We start from the raw sequence: 22271 nt of genomic DNA, 5'->3' as shown, positions 1-22271 counted from the left end.
AGGAAGTGCAATAACTGACCAGGTTTACGGGAACACTGATGCTCATCAGTCAAAAAGATTCAATAAACAAGGCCATTGTTGCTTGAAAAATATATCTGTATTCAGAAGCTGGCAGTGAGGAAGACATTTCTTTCTCCATCTACCTTGCTTAATTATTAACGATATTGACAAAGCACAATGTTAACATGGTTGGTACAGTCAGATGGCTGATAAAGTCTCAAAACCTCCTTACTGTCAAATGTTAGAAAAAAAGTATTAGAAAGTTTCAGGTTCCTGGCAAAAATAAAAATTTGCAAGTGTAAAGACAGAAAAAAATCCTAAAAGACGAACTAAAGTTTAAAAAAACAAAAATGCTTGTGGAAAAACTGAGCTGATGTGACAAAGTGTTAAGATGTGATATTTTGCCAGCTTGCAAGTTCCAGTCAAAAACTGCTGAGTAAACTGTGATATAGAAAAATACATCTGGAACAAATCTCTAACCAGTTAATCTGCCATATTCTCAAATAGAGATGAGTCAAGCCACAACCTCTCCAGGTCATTGGATTTTCTGTATATTTAATTAAACCTAACTATAAAATAGTTGGTCTTGTGAAGAGTCTCAGAAACTCATTACCAGTGGTTCAGAGCAGATGTGACAAAGTGTTGCATCCAGTCCTGGAGAGTTCCTGGAGTGTCACTTTTAGATTCCCATTTTCTCCAACACACCAGAATCAAATGGCTGAATTTCCTCATGAGCAGAGAGCTGGTAACAAGCTGTGGATTCATCTGTGTTGGAGAAGGGATGAATCTGAAAGTGCAGGATAGTAGCTCTAGAGGACTGAACTTGGGTGCCCCTGTTGTATAATATCCCATCAAAATTTATTCCATCAGCTTTAGGTTATGATGGAGGAAATGGTAGTAAGTGCATAGCTGTTAGGGAATTGCAAGGGCACTTTTGCAATCAGTGTGAAAAGATTGCAACAGAGATTGTCACCGCCATAAAAACATAAGTGATACCAAGGCAATATTTTCTGGTCATGGAAATGCAGAGACAGTTTAACCGAAACAGATATTTTATTTTAGATTGAAATGCAATGTGTTGTGGGCTTAGTTTCCGTTTCCAAGAATAAATGTTCCAATTTGGCAGTGACTTGCAGAATAGTTTAATTCCTTGACTCTAATATGTTTCTGGGTTGGAAAAACTTTATATTTCACTAAGACTGGTCCTACTTATTATTTGAGGTCTGTCTTGAATTTCAGAGGAAATTCAAGCCAGCCAAATGTTAAATGTTTTCAGTTGGAGGTGATGCACTTCATATTTTCCAGGGAGACTACTTATATATTCACAAGAGGATTAGATGATTGGATATTGGTGCGACTGTCCAGACCACACCCTCAGATGGATGACCTGCAACTTAGGGAACAGATACACAACACACACATACTGCAAAATATGTGAAGACTGTTTTCTGTTGTATGGAATTAATAGTCACTCAAAAATGAGTGATAAAGCTGTTTAACATTCGAGAGCAATCACAATCTGTGACCACGCTGCCTCTCTTCTCACGTTCTTTGTTACCTCATTTGCTCCCCATCACTCACTTGTCCTTACTCTCCCTGCCTCTCAAAGTCAACTTTTTTCCCATTTCACTGAATTCAAGCTACAAAATGTTGACTTCATGGATGATCTACCATTTCAACCATAGTACAAACAGATAAAATTGATCTCACATTAAGGTTGAAACAATGTTGAATCTCAATTCCAGTTCTTTGCTCTTCTTTGATTTAATCTATTTTGCACAGCTTTGCTTGTGATTCTTTTATCTTTGCGTGTCCTTTATCTTTTCAAACAAATGATTTCATACGTCTTTTTAGCTGCACTTCATGAATGTTGATTATTCATTTTAGGATTCTTGTCACATCCCACTTTCCCCATTGTAAAGTTATTTGTTTTAAGGAGAAGCTCTTAAGAGAAAATGGAGCAGAGACATGCAGGCAAGAAAGTAATACGCTTTTTCTCCAGTGATGCAATTATAAAGATAAAGTAGTTATATTCTAGACTTGTGGAATCATCAAGTTGTAGTACTCAGACTGGACATATGCAAAAAATATGCAAAATAGTAGTCCAAATAAAAATCAACATTAGGTCACACATGCTCACTTCACCTCTAATGAAGTGAGCTGTGGCACACTCCACAATTTGTATCCACAGCACTTTTTAAAATTAAAATAATAAAAATATGAGAAGCTGCTGCAGGCACCTGGAACTTAACAAAGTTGCCATTTTCAACTAAATTTTTCATATGATCTATAAACAAAAGTTTTAAAATAACCTCTTTTAAGCTGAAGGTACTTACAAATACACTGTACATAAATATTTTCAGTCCCTGCAGCTATGATTAGAGATTGTGCAAATACATTTAAATGAGGCCTTAAAAGAAATATTTTTTTTCCATACCCACGGTACTCTTTTTGTCTTTCTGCCTGATTAGGGCGAACTGTCATGACCTCAAGCAGCTCCGGTGTTCCCTCATGAATTGAAGAGCTTCCATTAATTTGTTGAATTCATTCACTTTTCTGTCTTGCCTGCAGGATATTTTCTGTACAGGACTCTGTGATTATTCACAGGGCTGATGAAACTTGGGCTAAGAGTTCATTATAGTCAGGAATGTCTGGCCTTGAAGTTGGTATCTACTCCCAATTCATTGTGGATTTCAGGCTTTCACGCATAATGAAGGGGAGTTTGACACATGCCACTGACATGACTCAAGATTGTGACATAAGAGTTTCAATATGTTTCCTAACATCGATCACAGTTGACTATTTCCGTTAGAAAGGTTCATTATAGGTTACGAAACTCCATTATTGGAATGGGAAGACCAAAATATTTGGCACTGACAGGTGATGACAAGCAGGTTGATGAGATGAGTGCATCAGGACAACATTAGTGCTGAAGTAGCAAAATCACTGCACAAAGTGAGTCTCGGAGGTGGCTGTTAATTACAGTGAGAGCTCAGGTCAGCTCAGACCTTATTTTAAAGAGCAGAAGCAGAAAGTAAAGGAACAGAAGCATATTCTGTTCTTTTGCAGAATACGCAGAGATATGTTCTGTTATTTTACATTCAGGTGATTTTTTTTATGCCTAGATTTCTTATTCAGTCATTTCACTCTCCAAATTAATCACCAATGGGATTTTTTTTTTCCTGGAGCCACTTCCAGAACTAAGCAAGCTTCCAGCACTACACAGTTTTTATTATGTTCCAAACATTTAGCTCTGAAATAAAGACTTGTATAGCTGGCATGTACACATTGACTGAGCAACAGGTGTGCTGCAGTGTTGTGAGGGCAAGAACTCAGAATTCAAACTGATAAGTGGAAAATGAATAATTAATGAATAAATATCGTTTTTTTTCTTTTTGTTGAATTGAGATATATGAAGTCTTATATTGTAGCCTAATATTGTTTCCCATTTTATTCCTCATACCTGGAGATCAGTGCACTAAATATTTAATCAAACTGCTTTTTGGCCAGGAGACAGCAACAGAGGTGATTTATTGGACTCACAGTAATGGAACTGCTGCTGTTTCATGGTGGTGCATGCATCACGTTTATTTTGGGATGACGATTACCAAAGAGGCCTAGAACCGTATAGCTCCAACAAGTAGTTTACACATTCAAAAAAAAAAAGACTCACTCTCATATAGTGAGTGATGGCTGTCAGAGTGCTGTGTGACAATGAGCTGAGAAAGCTAAAGTTGGGCAGGGCGAAGAGAAAACTTTTTCTCAGGGAGAAGTGGGGAGAAGCTGATCCACTGAGCCAGCCGGGAGTGAGCGGTAGACAGGGCTTTCTGAGTGACTGCTCTGGGCATGAGCAGAATAGGAAATTATTTGGGAGCAAAAAGGGCTGAAGGTGAGCATTACCCGAAGGTAGGTGAACATGCAGACAGGGATACTTCACAAGCACAGGCAAAGGTATACACAAGGGAACAGTGGAGCTCTGGTTCGCAAGTGATAGCTGCCAATTAAGGTGACAAAGTGTTGTGGCAACACATGAAGGAAAGCTGGGGAGTATACTCTGCAAAAGCTGATGAGAGAATAAGCCATCCATCCACAGAAAGACATGTTTTTGTAATGACAAAACCACTTTGAATTGTTTCACTGTCCTTGAATTTTATTAATAACGCGACGAAATCTTTAACATTGACAGTGATTAATGTTTTTATTGCTATACTCATCTTTAAGGTGCTTTGCAAAGGTTTTTATATTTCTTGAACTTTTTCATACTTTATTACGTTAAACTTTGACATATTTTATTTTTATGTGACATATCTAAACAAAGTAGTGCATCATTCTAATGAAGAAGAAAAATGATATAGGACTTTTTGATTATTTTAAGTAAAGAAAAATCTGAAAAAGTTTGTCGTCCTTTACTGGTCACCCCTTATGTCATTACTTTGTCCAACAACTTTCAGTTGCAGTTACAACTGCAGGTCTTTAGTTGTGTGTCTCTTAGGTTTCCACATCTTTTTGGGGAAACAGTTCAATCTCAGTCAGATTAAATAGTCTGATGGTGTTTCCAGAGCAACTTCTGTGCAGTCCAAGATGACACGGACATTTGGAAAGAACTTCAGAAATTTCTGAGGCATACTGGCTTTTACCTTCTCACGACTAATCCACAGGTTGATGGAAGAGAACACAATGAAGAGGTAGTTGGCCCAGGTGATGGTCACAGTAGCTATGCTGACTTGAAACATGTCAGCAATGAGCTGCTCCTTCATGCCCACTGCAACCCTGAATGAGAACATCAGGAACTCATCAATCAGAGGCATGCAGCGGGCAGGGCTGGCTTCAGCAGATGCTTCCTCTCCAAGTTGGTCCAGAACACCAGGCGTGATGCAGAGGGTGCAATGGACTCCCAGAAGATCCGGAAACACACATTCAGATGGAAATTTGGTGTAGAACCGGATCTGGTCATCAGAGGCACAGTAGCGGCTAAAAAGTGTGGCAGACAAATCCACTTTTTGAAGTCTGGCCTCCAACTCCTTGATATAATCCAGAGCTTCATCAAAAGCACCTGTAAAATGACAAAATAAAATAGCAAAATATACGGTTAGCAATAAGTTTTAATTATATATTTGAAACATTACTTATGTGAAGATCAATACATGTTGTAAGTCGTAGCATGTATGTATACAGCCATTGACTTAATCTCTCCACAAAATACATAGCCACATAATCTCATAATTTTATTGTTATGTGATCATATTAATAATAATGATAATATTATTATTGTAACAGCTATATTTTACTGAAATGACCTTACATGGAAAATATATACAATATACTATCTTTTACCTGCGGGTGGATGTGCCGTGTAGTCATGGTCTGCAGTAGCATCTTCAGCCTGGCTCGCTTTCTGAAAGGACAAACTGCCGTTTCTTAGTCCTCTCGAAAGCAGACTCTCTCATTGCCGGTTCAGAGAAGTTATTCCAGGCAAACTGGGAAGGAACAAACCCAATTCTAAGGCGGCTGGTGGTGGATCCGCTAACAAAATCCTCCAGTGTGAAGTAGCGACTACATACGAAAGTGCTCCCCGACTTTATGCAAAAGTCCGGACCTTCGTCTCTTCGGATCGCCTGGATCCACTGCCTCCGTTGGTCCGGGTCCGTCGGGAACGCATGATATGACAGATAAGGCTGTTTTGTTGCCCCACATGAACAACCAGGGACTGAAGAAAAACAACTGCGCCGAGACTGAGCCATTTTCCTAGAATTTTAATGCTAACGCTATAGCCACCGGAAGTTGTCTAACGCCACATCCGCCCCGGCCCCGCGCATGCGCACTGCCGCCCCGGCCCGCGCATGCGCACTGCCACCCCGGCCCGCGCTACCGCCCCAACCCCGCGCATGCGCACTGCCGCCCCGGCCCGCACATGCGCAGTATCGGCCCAACCCCGCGCATGCGCACTGCCGCCCCGGCCCGCACATGCGCAGTATCGGCCCAACCCCGCGCATGCGCACTGCCGCCCCGGCCCGCGCATGCGCACTGCCGCCCCGGCCCGCGCACTACCGCCCCAACCCCGCGCATGCGCAGTATCGGCCCGGCCCTAAAGAAGCGGTTACATGTTTTACAGTCATCTGAAGTCATCTCGGTTTCCTGGCAGCCAACAATTGCCTCCAATAAGCCTCCCGGCCCGCGCATGCGCACTACCGCCCCAACCCCGCGCATGCGCAGTATCGGCCCAACCCCGCGCATGCGCAGTATCGGCCCAACCCCGCGCATGCGCACAGCCGCCCCGGCCCGCGCATGCGCACTGCCGCCCCGGCCCGCGCATGCGCACTACCGCCCCAACCCCGCGCATGCGCAGTATCGGCCCAACCCCGTGCATGCGCAGTATCGGCCCAACCCCGCGCATGCGCACTGCCGCCCCGGCCCGCGCATGCGCACTGCCACCCCGGCCCGCGCATGCGCACTACCGCCCCAACCCCGCGCATGCGCACTGCCGCCGGCCCGCGCATGCGCAGTATCGGCCCAACCCCGCGCATGCGCACTGCCGCCCCGGCCTGCGCATGCGCACTACCGCCCCAACCCCGCGCATGCGCAGTATCGGCCCAACCCCGTGCATGCGCAGTATCGGGCCCCCGCGCATGCGCACTGCCGCCCCGGCCCGCGCATGCGCACTGCCACCCCGGCCGCGCATGCGCACTACCGCCCCAACCCGCGCATGCGCACTGCCGCCCCGGCCCGCGCATGCGCAGTATCGGCCCAACCCGCGCATGCGCACTGCCGCCCGGCCTGCGCATGCGCACTACCGCCCCAACCCCGCGCATGCGCAGTATCGGCCCAACCCCGCGCATGCGCAGTATCGGCCCAACCCCGCGCATGCGCACTGCCGCCCCGGCCCGCGCACTACCGCCCCAACCCCCGCGCATGCGCAGTATCGGCCCAACCCCGCGCATGCGCAGTATCGGCCCAACCGCGCATGCGCACTGCCGCCCCGGCCCGCGCATGCGCACTGCCACCCCGGCCCGCGCATGCGCACTACCGCCCCAACCCCGCGCATGCGCACTGCCGCCCCGGCCCGCGCATGCGCAGTATCGGCCCAACCCCGCGCATGCGCACTGCCGCCCCGGCCTGCGCATGCGCACTGCCACCCCGGCCCGCGCATGCGCACTGCCGCCCCGGCCCGCGCACTACCGCCCCAACCCCGCGCATGCGCAGTATCGGCCCAACCCCGCGCATGCGCACAGCCGCCCCGGCCCGCGCATGCGCACTGCCGCCCCGGCCCCTGCGGGTGGATGTGCCGTGTAGTCATGGTCCGCAGTAGCATCTTCAGCCTGGCTAGTTTCTGAGAGAGGACACACTGCCGTTTCTTAGTCCTCTCGAAAGCAGACTCTCTCATTGCCGGTTCAGAGAAGTTATTCCAGGCAAACAGGGAAGGAACAGCTCCACTTTTAAGGCGGCTGGTGGTGGATCCGCTAACAAAATCCTCCAGTGTGAAGTAGCGACTACATACGAAAGTGCTCCCCGACTTTATGCAAAAGTCCGGACCTTCATCTCTTCGTATCGTCTGGATCCTCTGCCACCGTTGGTCCGGGTCCGTCGGGAACGCATGATATGACAGATAAGGCTGTTTTGTTGCCCCACATGAACAACCAGGGAATGAACAAAAACAACTGTGCCGAGACTGAGCTATTTTCCCAGCCTTTTAATGCTAGGAAGTTGTCCAACCACACATCCGCTTTCAAACCCGGAAGCGTAAAAAAGGTCTATTGTGAAGCAGAAAAAAAAATGAAGCTGTTTTACAAATTCAATCTAAAAGGGGTGTTACATAGATGAAATTCACACATCTTTCATTGAAAAAAATCAAGAAGCAAAACAAACAAATATTTTACATCTAACTTGATAAGTTCTACTATCACTTTGGATAACTGATGGGATGAGAAAAACAGTTTTCTCTGATACTCTGATTATTACCTGCTGTCATTGGTGATGACATATGGCTGCACTATGCAGCCATATGTCTCCACAATCTTAAACTCAAGATTGATCTACTGTTGATGTTTACATCCAATGGCACGATCAACACAGCGAATGAACTTTTAATAGTATTGACAGCAGCAAATCTTTTCCTATTTTCACTTCCTGACTCTGCTTAACAAGCATAACTGCATACTTTGATTTGGGAAGAAAAAGCTCAGAGAAGCATTTTTGGTTTCCAATAAAGGACTCCTGTTGCCAAACGCAGACAGAGAAATTACAGTGTTCCGATTATCCATCAGTTCATGTGGGGTAAAGTTGAAAGGGAGAAAATGACATTATATCCAATAACGGTCCATTAGCTGATGGGTAAATTTACTTCCCATTGTGTGGGGTGAGCCATTATCACTAACACCATGTAAATGATAGAATGCACAGCATCAGCTTTGGGGAGTGAATTATCCAACTATGACCTTCAGAGAGGGTTTAAAATTAATAGACATGATTTGTTGTTGTTTATTGCAGCCTGGATGTCTTTGGATCTACAAGAATTCTGTAGTTGTGTGTGTGTGTTGGCATGAAGTCCATATAAAATAGGGCAAAACTGAGAACCCTCATAACGCAACTAACCAGCTGATCGACAGCTTATGCTTGCATCTTGTATGTTCATTTTTAAGAAATTAGAAAATGTGTTTTGTTCCATTTCAACCACATTACCTTTACACAATATACATTGCTTAGTTTTTAATAATAAGCATTCTCTCTTCTTTATTTAAATCCCCCTCATTAATATTTTATAGCTTTAACTACACATAAATTACCCAAAACATTGCTATAACTAAACACTGCTGATCAGCATTGTGCTAAATTTTTTTGTTTTCTTCATAAAGATTTTTCTTTGTTTGTTCATGTTGTGCTGAATAAACTAAATTTGACATACTAGTGCTTATTTTTTTTATGTCCTGGAAGTTTTGGCAATTTATTGCATTTAGCACCTTGTTTCTACTCTTAAAATGTGGTAACTGTATGAAAATAAAACAAAAATATAAACAAAAGTGTTTGAAAAGCAGCATACATTCCTTCTTAGTTTTCATCTACTTTTCAGTTGCTGTTTCTGTGTTTATTATATCCCGGGTATAAAATGTTTTTTTTTTGCAAATTGCTATATTATAATAATGTCGATCTATGTCATTTGGACCATTTAGCACTCATTGATCCTACTTTTACCGTGTTAACTGAGCTGTCAGCTTTGGCATCTGGCATTCCCAAATTAGGTTGCGGGGAAATAAACCAGTAGGTGTTCCCACTCTTCATGCATGAACACACAACATCTATTTTCTTTCTTGGAGGGCTGGCCACCTTAATTACGTGAGTAAAAGCCTCTTTCTCAGAGCAACATATACTTTTAAGGGTTTGTTTCAGTTTATTATATCAGAAACCCCCAAACAGCCCTCATTCGTCATGCAGCTTGTCATAAAAATGAACTGAAATAGCCTTTTAGACCTAATTTGAAGAATGAAAACAACAAAACAATTGATTTATCAAACTGTCAAAATGCCTTCCCATTTGAGAAAACCAGAGACAAGTAATATAGAGACTGATTAACTGAAGGCAAAATAGAACCAACAGTTCAAATTATTAATGTCTTATTTTGACATCATCTCAGTGAAGCGGATACGGATAGGGAAGTTCCATGTTTCGTCCTCTTACAAGAAATGAATGGTTCATAAATCACTGAGTCCAAAGATAATTTACAGCCTTCCTATTTCATATTCTACCAGAAACCCTTTTAGTTTGATTAAAAGACAGTGTAACACTGCAGATGTCATGCATTTATAAAAGAAAGTCAAAACATGAACTCTCTATGTAAAATTAATAGGAGATATGCTGAGCTAAAAAAGTGATTATTCTTTTATTATTGTGAACAATAATTTATACACAATGAATGAAACATGTTTACTAATAATTTAATTTGATCTACATGTTGATTTAACTTTGTAGAAATAAAGTGTACTGGCATTGTTATAATGCATTATATTAACTGCAATATTTCAGGTAATCGTAGATTTGCTAACTAGTAGCTAACATTTGCCACCTATGCACATTTTGTGTCTTCACTTGCTTTTGCTACTATGTGCTTTGTGTTTCAATTCAAAGCAACACTTAGTAAAAATATGTGTCTGCTTAAAGTGAACAATAGGAGAGGAAAACTAAGTTAGTCCAAACAACAGTAACATGATAAAAAAATTGCTAGCAAATGTAGCACATCTTGACATATAAATACATTTTTGAATATACCCCCACTTTTGTTTTGGACAGAATTTCAATTATTTACTGTATGCAGATCTTGGCATAGTTATCAATAAGCTGTGTAATGTGAGCTACTGCAACATGCTACACCTGCAAACCAAATTCTTCAACATCTTATTTTCTGTAAAAACACAGAAAATAAGATGAAATTTCAGAAATTTCACTCTGAAAGTGAAATTTCAGAGTCCAGTTTGGACTCTTTAGTGAAGAGTTGTCGTTATCAAAAGCTTAAAATGAACAAAAGATGTGAAATAAATAATGAATACATCATTTATCAACTTTAAAGTCCATACAGCTTTGCAATTTATTGTTTCTATAAAAGATCATTTTGAAAAATCACAACACACCTGAGACAATCATGCGTCAGTATTTTTCTCATTCAGCAAGACACACCAGCTTTGTATCCCCATCAGTCTGTCCTGCTGACACTGATCAATAGCAATGGATATGCAGAGGATAGAGACAACAGGGGCACTGACAGCAGGAATGGATTTTACAGGCAGCCAGTCAGTACAGTCACACAGGGATTAGACATTGTGTGAACCTGTCAAAGCAAATGACTTACTTCACCCATTTCTCATCTTCCTTGAACAGTGATGTGGTGAGATTCGGCGCAATTCTTCCAAATGATGGCAATAATGAATGCAATGACAACAACCATATGTAATCATTTGTACTGTGTGGAGTTGTGTGTTGAAATTAAAGAAATTCTCTGCAGCCCTCAAACAGAGAACAACAATCTGGTGCCATAACTTACATCTGGATGTAATGAGAACATAAACAATCTGTGTGCGACAAAGATTAGTCTTGTTGAAATTCATACGCAAGGAGGCTACATTTATCAGCCAAAGCTTTTTAAATTCTAACTAGGCAGCCATCTCGCCACCCAGTCATGAATTTTAAATACACCCATTCATCCGAAGAGAATAAATCTGACACCAGGTGTCATTAGTAGAAATCTGGTGTAGCATACCTGACTTTAGTCAATGCAATAATAAACCTTGAATCTGATCCATATTGAGTGTTTATGCTTTGCCATTTCTGTTCTCTGATAAAAGGTTCAGATCTGAGAGCAGTGATTATGCTGACTAAATTAATATTATGTGTTTAAAGCAGAAAAAGAACCTTCACTGAATTATAAGAGTTAATGTAGCAACACTAGAAAAATTGACTTCAATTGAACCACACACGAATGAAATTAAGCCTCTTCCCCTCTTACCAAACAAATGGATTATTTCCCCTGATGTACAGGAAATTAATTTGGTGCATAGAATATGTACTACAATAAAACAATTTTCAGTGTATGTTCATTGATTGTATGAGAAAATGTTGAAGGCTGCATTCATTAGCCTCGTCCTCCAGGGACAAAGGCTGTATTTTATTGATTATCAGTGGGGTGCTGCCTATTGCAGTGTTTGTGAATCACCCAGATTGCAAATAACCTAAAGTTCAGTTGGCTGGTGGATCAGCAGTACAGATGTTTAGATAATCCCTCCACTTGCCCCCACTGTGACTCAGTACTGTGAGTCATGGCTTTCAAATCCTTTAATATCAATCAAATGTGAGAGGTTAGCTTCCTCACATTACGAGGCCATCCTGAATCCTTGATATCTTTGTTTGACCCTTCAATAACTCTGTGCATTTCATTCCTTCAAAAAGTTCTGTCTGAAAAAGCAAGCGAAGCTCGAGGGAAAATGCTGCTGAGACATGCATGCCTATCAGTCTTGTCATATTGGTTGTAGCAGATCAGATACAATTATCTGAATAGTGTCAGCACCTGCCAAGATGTCTGGAGCTATGCCTGGAAGCAAAGTTAAAAACAAAATCTTTCCTTTGGATTATCTTTGAACTCACAAGAATAATAAAACAAGTAAATGAAAAACATCTACCCTTAACCTTTAAACTGTGGAAAATAGTGTTGTTGAGATAAAGTATAAATGCTATACTTTTTGTTGTCTTACTGACCACTCAGACTGCTTTACACTGGAGGCATTTCCATTTTCTCTACCAAATGTGCTCACATTCATACACGGATATACAGACCAGTAGGCGACTTACGGTTAAGTGAATATGTGACAGGAGGAAGCTGGAATAACGTGCTGAGGTCCAGGCCGGATTTGAACCAAGAACGCATTGCTGTGAGGGAACAATACTTCCAAGAGTCCCAACAGTACACTCCAAATAAAGCAAAATAATTAATTATTTCTGGGTATAATAAGATTCACAGTGGAATCTAGTTTCCCATAACATCTAAATTTTTTTCCCTAATATGGCTTGGCTAACACTCTTGTTTAAGAGGTTTCTTGATTTCTAGAAGAGCTTTTTGCACAAAGCTGAGTCACCTGAGTCTGAGCAAAGTCTTAAAGCAATGGTGGCTACCAAATAAATGATTGAATGAGATGTCTCTGTTGAACTCAATGATGTTCTGAATAGGAAATTCAGCTGTGCGGGAAGAGGGACACATCTTAATATGCAGGACATAGGCTCTTGAAGACTGGAGTTAACCAGCTCTGTAATAAGGAGTCTAAAATACACCTTGAGTTTTATACAGTACTTCTATAAAGTGGACCAGGATTCTAAATCCCCTTAAATCATGTACAATTAATACTATCACTTGTCATCTGTTCAAATCTTTTCGTTTTAGGTCAGTTAGGTTTATGAAAATTTCTATTTTCTATGACAAAATAATGAGATGTGCGTATATGTATATAATAAATGTTTAATGCTTTCTTTAAAATGACTGGACATCCTGGTGCTCTTACATGCACAGCACATGCTGTTCAAACAGATGATCTTGGCACCTAAATTAATCTGGAAATTAAACTATAGGATGAACCAGACTGGCAAAAATCCACAATTCTCTATTATTATTTTTGTTTATTCCATATGAGTTTCTCTTCATGTCACACATTAGAATAAAACTTGACTGATTCACCTCAGTGACAGAAGCACAGCTCTATCCACCCACACATCCCAAATGACATCTAGCTCAGTAAGACACTGAAAAGTAATGGAAAAATATTTTTCAGAAAAAAGTTTCTTAGCTTTCAAAGTAACTTTTTTTTTTTTTTTTTTAATCAGAGAAGGATAAAAAACTAAATCTGTCTTTCAAAACGTCAAGTGAGAGATTGTGGTGTTCAAAAAGGAAAGCTGCTGTCTTAATGGATTGAACATTGTGTATCAATATGACCTAAAAATAATGTTGTTTTTCTGAGGATGGCCTCTGACGGAAACATAAAGGAGGAAATGCTGCAAATAAGCACTGTGAGAGAAAACTGTATTCCTTGATGTCTGGAAGGCAAATACCTCTGGGAGGGAGGTAAAGTCCTTCTTGATTTATTGGATTTGAGGATAGATGTGTGTCTCTGGGAAGGGGTAGTAAGAAGTACCACCGCAATACGGCTCTACAATTCTCTTCTGCAAAACAAAGAAAGCAACTTTTTCTTTCTTATGAAATTGAAAGGCAAATAACACACAGCAATTAATGTACACAATTATCTAAATAAGAACAAAAATATGTTACAGGAAATGTTGGCAAGGAAGAGAGAACAGAATGTGTTTTTTTTTGACTTCCTACCTGGATTTAGGTCAACTTTTTGGTATATTTTGTAATTTGACATTCTACATGTTGCTTTTATTCATTTCAGTTTAACGCCTTTTCCAAATGTCGACTGTTTATTGATTGCAAGCAAGAGGGGCTAAGGTAAAGCTCTTTCCAAGCCACCCCCTGATAGCATACGCTGAAAATTACAAACAGGATCCATACTTTGTAACTGTGTGTGGGGCAAGCGTTCAAAAGGTAAAAGCTAACACAGTAAGATTAATTGCTTGTAACATCCCTTCTGGCAGCTTGCAGGACTCTCTCTAAAGACTCAGAAGTCAACCACATCCTGAAAGCCACTCAACTGAAGTGGGTCATTTGCATTCATTAGATTTTAGTGGAGCAGTTTCTACATTTACTATGTCTTATTTTCACCTTCTAGATCATTTTCTCCAGGAATCATGCTTGGTCTATTGTTCATTCTGATAAGGATGCTTTCACTCAGCTGTCATGTTTCTGGGTAAGAGATGGATGATCGGAGCTGACCAAACTTCTGGATGAAGTCCTGCTGAGCCTGGATTAAAGCTTCTTCGTCTATGTAGACTGCTGGCCTCCTGGAGGTGACAAAGTACTGCACCCTCCTGAGGCTCCAGCCGAGGATGTACATGAGAAGGCCGCATACTGCCGCCGTGGACCTGCCGACCCCGGCATTGCAGTGGACGTACACGGTGTGGCCATTTTCCAGGAGTCCATTTAGCAGGAATACAGCCTGGGGAAGCATCCTGATCCGACCTCCAAAGAAAACCACAGATATCATAAATTAGTCATTCTCTCAGATCCACTTTGATATGATTAATGTTGCTAATTCTTGTTTAGTAAAATATAGATATTCAATATTGAAGAATGTTTTTGAAACGCAATAATTTGTCATAGTTGCTATCTTTTTTCTCATGCTTTTTCTATTGATCCTATCCTGAGAAAAAAAGTATATATTATAAATGAATAATCTGCAGTTTTCTTAGAGAACCAGCCACACATATTGATAATAGTGATGTATTGTAATAAATAGGTGCATGTTATCAAAATATGTAGATATAAGGCTCTGAGGCTTCATCAATACCTAAAATGAGTCTTCAGACTTTTTTCATTTATCTTATCTTTGAGTCACTTAAAAACAAATACAAATCTATACTGTGCTCTAGTATTTGAATCCTCTTTTCTCCAAACTATCAGGGATGCTTCAATAGGAGTCATACAGTTTGTCTGATATCTTTGTGACTGGTCACTTTTCCCTTCTAAAATACAAACATAATCAATATGTAAACCCACTTCTTACCCTCTGTGCTCATGTCAGGTGTTGGTAGCCACACATACACAATGCCACAGTCTTTGTACAAATGCATCAAGGCATCAGAGCTCATGGCTTCCTCGTGGTCACGTCTGCATCCACTGGAGTTGTTCACCACGTCCCACTCTGTCTGGAAGTTCATCACAGCAGTGATGCCCAGTTCATGCTTCATCTTTATGGTCACGTGCTCCACCTGTCGAGGGCAGCTTCCCAGCCAGACATGTGGCAGAACTCTAGGATCAGCAGACAAGGACAGATTTATAATTCTTGTCAATTACATTTTTATGTGAGAAAATAACAGAAATATGTTGGTCAGTTAAGCCAAAAATCTTAAATCTGTTAGCAATTATGATTTGTACTTTTACAGCTATTGTGAAAACAAATGAGAAAATTCTAACTGCTAGTGAGCTGCAGGCTTCGCCTGTATTTTCTGTCTCTCAACATTCTCTTGTTCTCAATCACAGATCTGATGTTTTCTTGACTTGCATCCCTATTTCTTTTTTTTCCTGGTCCCCATAGTCTGGGGCAGACTGTTGAGTGACTATTAGTATGCACAAAGTCAACAAGCAGAGGAGGTGACACGTGAAAGACAGGACAGACACTGTTAATATGTGGTGTCTCATTATAGCACTTTGGTCTTGGGACGTTCTCATCAGGTGGACTGATGTTTTGGGGGTTTATTCTTTAAAAAAATAATCTCAAAAACAGCTTTTATTTTTTTTATTTTTTTTTTTTTAGCTTTATTCCCATAAATAAGACACAAAATTCTATATAATCAGTAGATGTCTTCTCTTTCTACTTATGAGAACGACAGGCTAGTTATAAAATAGGAAAAGCTCTTTGAATGTATTGCTGACTTACCACAGAGTGTGTGCATGATTCTTGGGGCTATCTGGATACACAGTTGAAGAAACTAAATTAGAAAGCTATTAATAGGCGAGTTACAAATTCACCGTGCTTCCTCCTGAACACCGGCCCTTGACATAAGACTTGTAAGGTCTTTTAGGCGCAAATTAAAACCCGATGGCACAAGCAAGCCCAGCTCATTCTTATGCAAGTAAAGCACTCACAGCTTTAGGGATCTTTTTGTGCCTGCAGTAGCGTGGCACTGACTCTGTGCTCTACAAAGACTTGACCTGTCTGAGAGATTTGGTTCACAATGGTCTAAGATAGAGATTTTTATGATGTTTCAAAGCAGTTCTATTTTTTTTTAATCAAAGCTAAAGCCAGCTTCACTTGTTGCTCAGAACATGACATTTACTGTCTGCGCTCCCACTGATCCTGCAGCAGTCAACCAAAGTTCATGACTTCTGATAGATGAAGGGATGGCAGGAGAATCAAAGGACAGAACAGCAGTGGGGAAAAAAGAAACCAAACATGGTGGTGAACTGTTTTATACAGATGAAGGAGCACAGTACAGATGGTCACTATTTGCTAATCTACAGTAAATAATATATTTCATATGAAATTATCAGGGAGACTGTGTTCACTAATACACAGTTTTGTCTGTTGAGTAAAGCAACAGTTTCGAATGCATGAAATGTTGCATCTTGACTTAACACCAGTCCTGCAATAATTATGTTTCAATACGTAGATTATGAAGAAACATAATAGATAGATGCCAGCATCACCAAATAAGTACAAATGAATCTTATAAATAAAGAAAAATCAAAAGTAGAAACCACTGCTTTGAACTATTTTCTTGCACATAGGGGCAAAATAATGATTAAACCAACTCAGGTTGTTTTTGAACATTTTATTTTACAAATCCAAAGTAAAGAGAAGAATCCTGTGCTGAAGAATTACCGTATTTTCCAGACTATAAGTCGCACCAGCCATAAAATGCATAATAAAGAAGAAAGTGCAACCGCAGTGCAACTAATATATAAGTTGTATTTTTGAGGGAAATTTATTTGATAAAATCCAACACCAAGAACAGACATGTCATCTTGAAAGGCAATAAAAATAGGATAGAGGCAACAACAAGCTGAATAATTGTACGGATAACGTTACATGACAAACAAAGAACTGAGAACATGCCTGATATGTTAACATATTAAGAGTTATTCAGAAAACTAGCATAAATAACATGCTAAAGAGTTTACCAAACCATTCGAGTCACTCCAAATCACTAAACGCAATAAAATCTTCGTCCATGGTGTCGCTTGTAAATAACTTTGCTAACTCCGAAGGTAGAATAAAACAGGCCTGGAGCGCCCTCTTGTGGTTTAGTGTGGAAATAACATGTGATGTGACATAATGGTGTGTTAATTTCCACACATAAGTTGCTCCGGAGTATAAGTCGCAACCCCGGCCAACCTATGAAAAAAACTACGACTCGTATGCTAGTATGCTGGATAAAGGCATTGGTTGTATTAGTTTTTACTTTGGGGTATTTGAGAGTGGACGATATTTGCAGGTCAGAATTTGATTAGTGAAAAAAATCCAAATCTACAGATAATTGTCCTTTAGCTTTAAAATTACGCACAAGTTTATGCTTATCAAACTACCGTTCGTTAACAAAAGTGGCAGTAGCATATCAAAATTTGAAAAAGTTTGTAGTGAAGAATACTTTTTATAGGCATATTACTGGACATAAAACAGAAGTAAAATAAAAACTGAAAACAAAAATGGTAAATATTATGAATGTTGAATATTGTTGCATTTAGAAGGCCAGGTTTTGTTTAGTATCCATCCATGGTAGAGGTCTCCCTACATGTAAACCTTGAGCAGAGCTCAGCTTCAGTGCAACTATTCACGTTGAGAATAGTTGCACGGTGTGAAGGAAAGACTGGAAATAGAAATGAGATTTTTTTTCTGCCTCTCCCATCAAGAGCATAGACAGTTGTGGTGTCTTAAGGTACTGAGGAAGAACATTTTGACAGAAGAAATTCAACTTAGAGGCAGAATATATATTTATTCAAAACCCTTTTTTTTAAAAAAAAGAAAAAAAGAAAGACAGTTATGTCAAAACGTGTGCTTAAGCGAAGAGATCGGCCTGATGCAACCCTCCAGGCTGCTCAAGAAACAGTCACTGTCTAGATTTCTAGAGGCCAAATGTTAAAGGCACACACAACAAAAGTATCTACATACCAGGACAGCTCCAAGTCAGGATATTCTGCCTCTTTTCATTTCCTTCTGTTTGTCTGCGATTCATTTTTTTATACTGTAAAAGAAAATGAAGCACCTCCAGCCCCAGAGAATCAGATTTATTGTTTTGTGCAGAAAAGCTGGATTGTTTTCATTTTGGCATTTTGGAAGTTGAATGATGAAAAGAACATGCAAATAACGAAACATGACAAATAAAAAAAATATCATCCAACAAGAAGATATTACAAAAAATTGTTAATTAACTTATGTGCTAAGTTGTAAAATTTCCTTACAATAAATCTGCTTTTGATTTTTTTTTTCTTCAAAACTTAAGATATGGATGCTGCAGCTAATTGTTAAAATTCATTTACTAAAGTTGTCAAATAAAGAGAATCATGCTAAGCATTCGGTGCCTCTAAAACGTACTCAGCTCCTTGGACTCTTTTTATTACACTCACAAATTAATCATGATCAACTAATTTTGTCTTTTTTGAGAAAATAAATGTACAAAAAAGCCTCACAATGTCACAGTGAAACTAAATAGTAATAATACTGAATAATGACATGAAATAAAGAGAATTTACAAAAATAATTGATTGCATAAATATTCACACCCCTTAAAGTGACTGACATAATATAACAAAAGTCCATTGTGCTAGTAGTCTCACACTTGAGTGTGTCTCAAGTGGTTCTAGTATGTAGACACCTGTGTTCAGAGCTGTATTCACTGGCGATTGTTACATCATGAAGACAAAACAATCCAAGCCAATCAGAGAAAATACTGTTGAAAAGCAGATGTAGGGGAATAGACACAAGACATCTAAGAACTGGAGTTCAGTTAAATTCAGACAGGAAATGGAAGAAATATGACACCTAGATCAAAATATTTGCTGAAATCTTCACAAGTGACCATACAAAAAGGATTCTAGTGAGAGAAGCCATCAGGTCACTCACGACTATGCTGAAGGAGTTACAAGCTTCAGCATCAGAGATGGGAAAGGCGCTGCAGTAAATGGTTGCCTGGGTTCTTCACCGGTCAATGTTTTATGGGAGAGTGGCAATGAGAAAACTAATGTTGAAGAAAACTCTCATAAAAGGCTCGACTAGTGATGAACCCCCCCCCCCCGCAGGACTCAATGGTCAAGTGGAAGAAAATTCTTCGGTCTGATGAGAAATGAGAAGGGCTGTGGACAGTCAATCACCAGGCCACCTGACAAGATTTTGAGCAGTTTTTCAAAGAAGAATTGAGTAAAATTGCCTTGTCCAGATGTGAAAGCCCAACTATATCTACACAGATTCAATTCTGATTGCAGCCAAAGGCACAGCTACTAAATACCAATTTGTAATCACTTATTTTGTGTAAAATATTTTGTCATTATTTTGCAAAAGTCAGTTTTTATTTACATTTTTAGTTGAAAATGTTGTTCTTCATGATTTATGAAGTAATAAAAAGGGTGAAACAACCATTGGGGGGACGGCGTCTTTTCATAGGTGCTGTCTTTCAAATTATACAGTTACCTGGAGAAATGTATGGCCTTCTGACCTGCAACCTTAAAGTAGAAATTGGTGGTGTGTCTCATCTCATCAGTGTGTCCCGTTTCCTCTATCCAGTGACCAATCGGGTGGCAGTACACTCCGTTCACCACATTTCTCTCATCATATAAACACTGCCTGTCATGACTTGGTCCGCTACCTATGGACAAACAAGACCACAGGTTATTTTTGTTTTTGTATTAAAGGACATTTATATTTAAATTTTCTGATAGTGCATCCAATCAAACACCAATCACTCTGTAAACCTAGAAAAGAGACACAAATGTCCAATAATTGGATGCAGTATGAGTTTTGATGCATTTCTGCAGGTTTATATTAGTAAAAAAAGTTTATTTGACTAAAACAATTGACAGTCTTGATACCAACCACAAGCACTTCTTATATTTCTGACATCTGATAGTCATGAAGCCAAAAATTGAAAGACGTTTTGAACAACTCCTCAATAAATAAACACACGGGTTCACGGAATAAATGAAATACATAAATGAATTCCTTTATCTAAGAATATTAATATTTGTGCTTGGAAACGTTATTTCAGCTTTAATAACAGTTAATTCGTTTGTGTTAAATAATACATTTTGAAATGATCCAAGACACGTTGCTGCCATCATGTGGCTGTAAATATGTATTACATCAAGTGCACCACTCGTTTAGATATGGCGACGTACTTATATCCTCTCTTTGCTAAGGCAATATGACACTGGTTTCAGTCCTTTCGGTGTGTCGTGTTGCTGCATATATATGTAAATCGTTGCGTACCTTCCCAGATAAACGCGTCCCGGGCCTTTTTGATAAACTTGAACCACAGCGAGTCTTTGAACGGCTCGGCCAGCTCCACCTCTCCGGTCCACAGACACGGTTCATCTGGTGACGGCAGCTTCTGCGAAGCCTTCATCCGAACCGCCCTGCTCGGGTCCCAGTGACCCATTTCCTCACGCGAACCCAGAAGTAAAACCTTGACGTCCGAGGACTCCGGAGTCAGAATGACACCGAACCTGAACAGCATATTAGCAGCAGTAGCTAAACGTCTCTAAATCATGTCCTCAGTTTCAAAGCGCTTAGTCTGGTACTGAAAGGAGTGTTATAGGGGTTCTGTAAGTCCGTGAGGGACACAGACTGTGGACTGTGATCCTAAAAATAGTCAGGCCCGGTGATGGTCCGTTTGGCATCAAAGATATGGTTTAGATGCAGACGGTTCACTCTCTCGGAATCCCGAGGAACCAATCACGGGCCACGGAGAGAACACAGGAATGAACGAGGAAAGCTTCTGCATGTCGACGGCTTCAACAAGCATGCAGAGGCGTCCAAAGGTTCTTTAAGGCCCGAGGACCAGACGTCACTCTTCTAAAGCTTTTTTTCTGTCTTTTATTTTAGCTCAAATCCCAATTGTTTAGAACAGGACTGGAATATTATTAAATTAAGTAGTAAATTGAAGGAATTAATTTCGGTCCTTTTTTTTTTTTAAGAACAACGTGTTCAAATCAGCAGCAATTCAAGACAAATTTTGTGGATCTATTACTTATAAAACCACCTTCAATTGATACCTGAGCAGTAGCCTTTTACTGAACTGCAATAACTCAGGTGTGTAAAAGCAGGGAATCATCGAAAACTTGCAGGGCAGTCGGCATTCAGGGCCAGGGTCAGGAAAAACTAATCTAAAATATTTGGTTAAACAAAAAAAAAATGCTTGGCAAGATTTTGTGTTTTTCAAGTTGTACAATTAGATGTATTTTAAGTTAGCTGCTAATGTATAATTGCAGCGAGACTGTGTGAAAGAATGGGAAAAAAAACTTATTGTAGATCTAACAATTTTGATGTCTACTGTTTAGGTTGTAAAGAAATAAGACTCTTGCATACTGTGACCAAGTGCCACAAAGTAAACATTTGATTTTTACTTTTGCAAAATTTACCAACTCTAAATTTGTTGTACAGATAAACAGTATTTCAGAAGAGCTTATGTGATACAAACAATAAAAGTACTTACCAATTCGGCTTTTAGAGATGAACATTTTTATCCCCGGGTAACAAACTGCCGCGAAGTATAAATCAGATTACTACTTGTCTGCCTTATAACATATTTACCACCAATGACAAAAAAACATTTTCTCTTTTATGAAAAATCCACTAACTGCATAATTCTCAAAAGTAGTACAAAATAAATGGTATTTCAAAAGAACAAAAGAAATCTTATGTTTTTTGAAAATATTTGTTGTTAGTCTTTTGCTAAGAGACGAGCAAGTCCTGGTAACCAAGTGCCACAAAGTAAACACCTGATTTTTACATTTACAAAATTTACCAACTGTAAAATTTCTGTGTAAGCAGTATTTCAAAAGAGCTTATGTTTTATGAGCAACAATATTAATTTGATGTTAAGAAATTAGTGTTTTTTCTTCTAACGAAGTACCACGAAGTATAAATCAAATTTTTACTTTTGTATTGAATGCTTGTTTTATAATATACACTTACCAC

The 22271-nt window shown here is 39.9% G+C and overlaps 1 protein-coding gene across 3 annotated transcripts; it reads right to left on the bottom strand.

Annotated features, from left to right (window-relative positions):
• Positions 1 to 14269: 14269 nt before the first annotated feature.
• Positions 14270 to 21986, bottom strand: epm2a (EPM2A glucan phosphatase, laforin). Of its 3 annotated transcripts, XM_055021450.1 has the most exons (5): positions 21787 to 21986; positions 20562 to 20797; positions 19767 to 19941; positions 15147 to 15391; positions 14270 to 14602 (listed from the first exon to the last, which is right to left on the bottom strand). In XM_055021450.1, the coding sequence occupies exons 2-5, from the start codon at positions 20728 to 20730 to the stop codon at positions 14319 to 14321; spliced, it is 873 nt and encodes a 290-aa protein (XP_054877425.1). In that variant the 5' UTR covers positions 20731 to 20797; positions 21787 to 21986; the 3' UTR covers positions 14270 to 14318. The 3 variants fall into 3 exon arrangements, with proteins under 3 accessions (XP_054877425.1, XP_054877426.1, XP_054877424.1); XM_055021451.1 differs by lacking the exon at positions 20562 to 20797; XM_055021449.1 differs by lacking the exon at positions 21787 to 21986 and having other exon boundaries at positions 20562 to 21017.
• Positions 21987 to 22271: the final 285 nt, after the last annotated feature.

Source organism: Poeciliopsis prolifica, unplaced genomic scaffold (assembly GCF_027474105.1).
Source record: "Poeciliopsis prolifica strain line A6 unplaced genomic scaffold, Auburn_PproV2 SCAFFOLD076, whole genome shotgun sequence".
In the NCBI taxonomy this organism is placed as follows: domain Eukaryota; kingdom Metazoa; phylum Chordata; class Actinopteri; order Cyprinodontiformes; family Poeciliidae; genus Poeciliopsis; species Poeciliopsis prolifica.
This window is presented reverse-complemented; position numbering and strand designations above follow the sequence as displayed.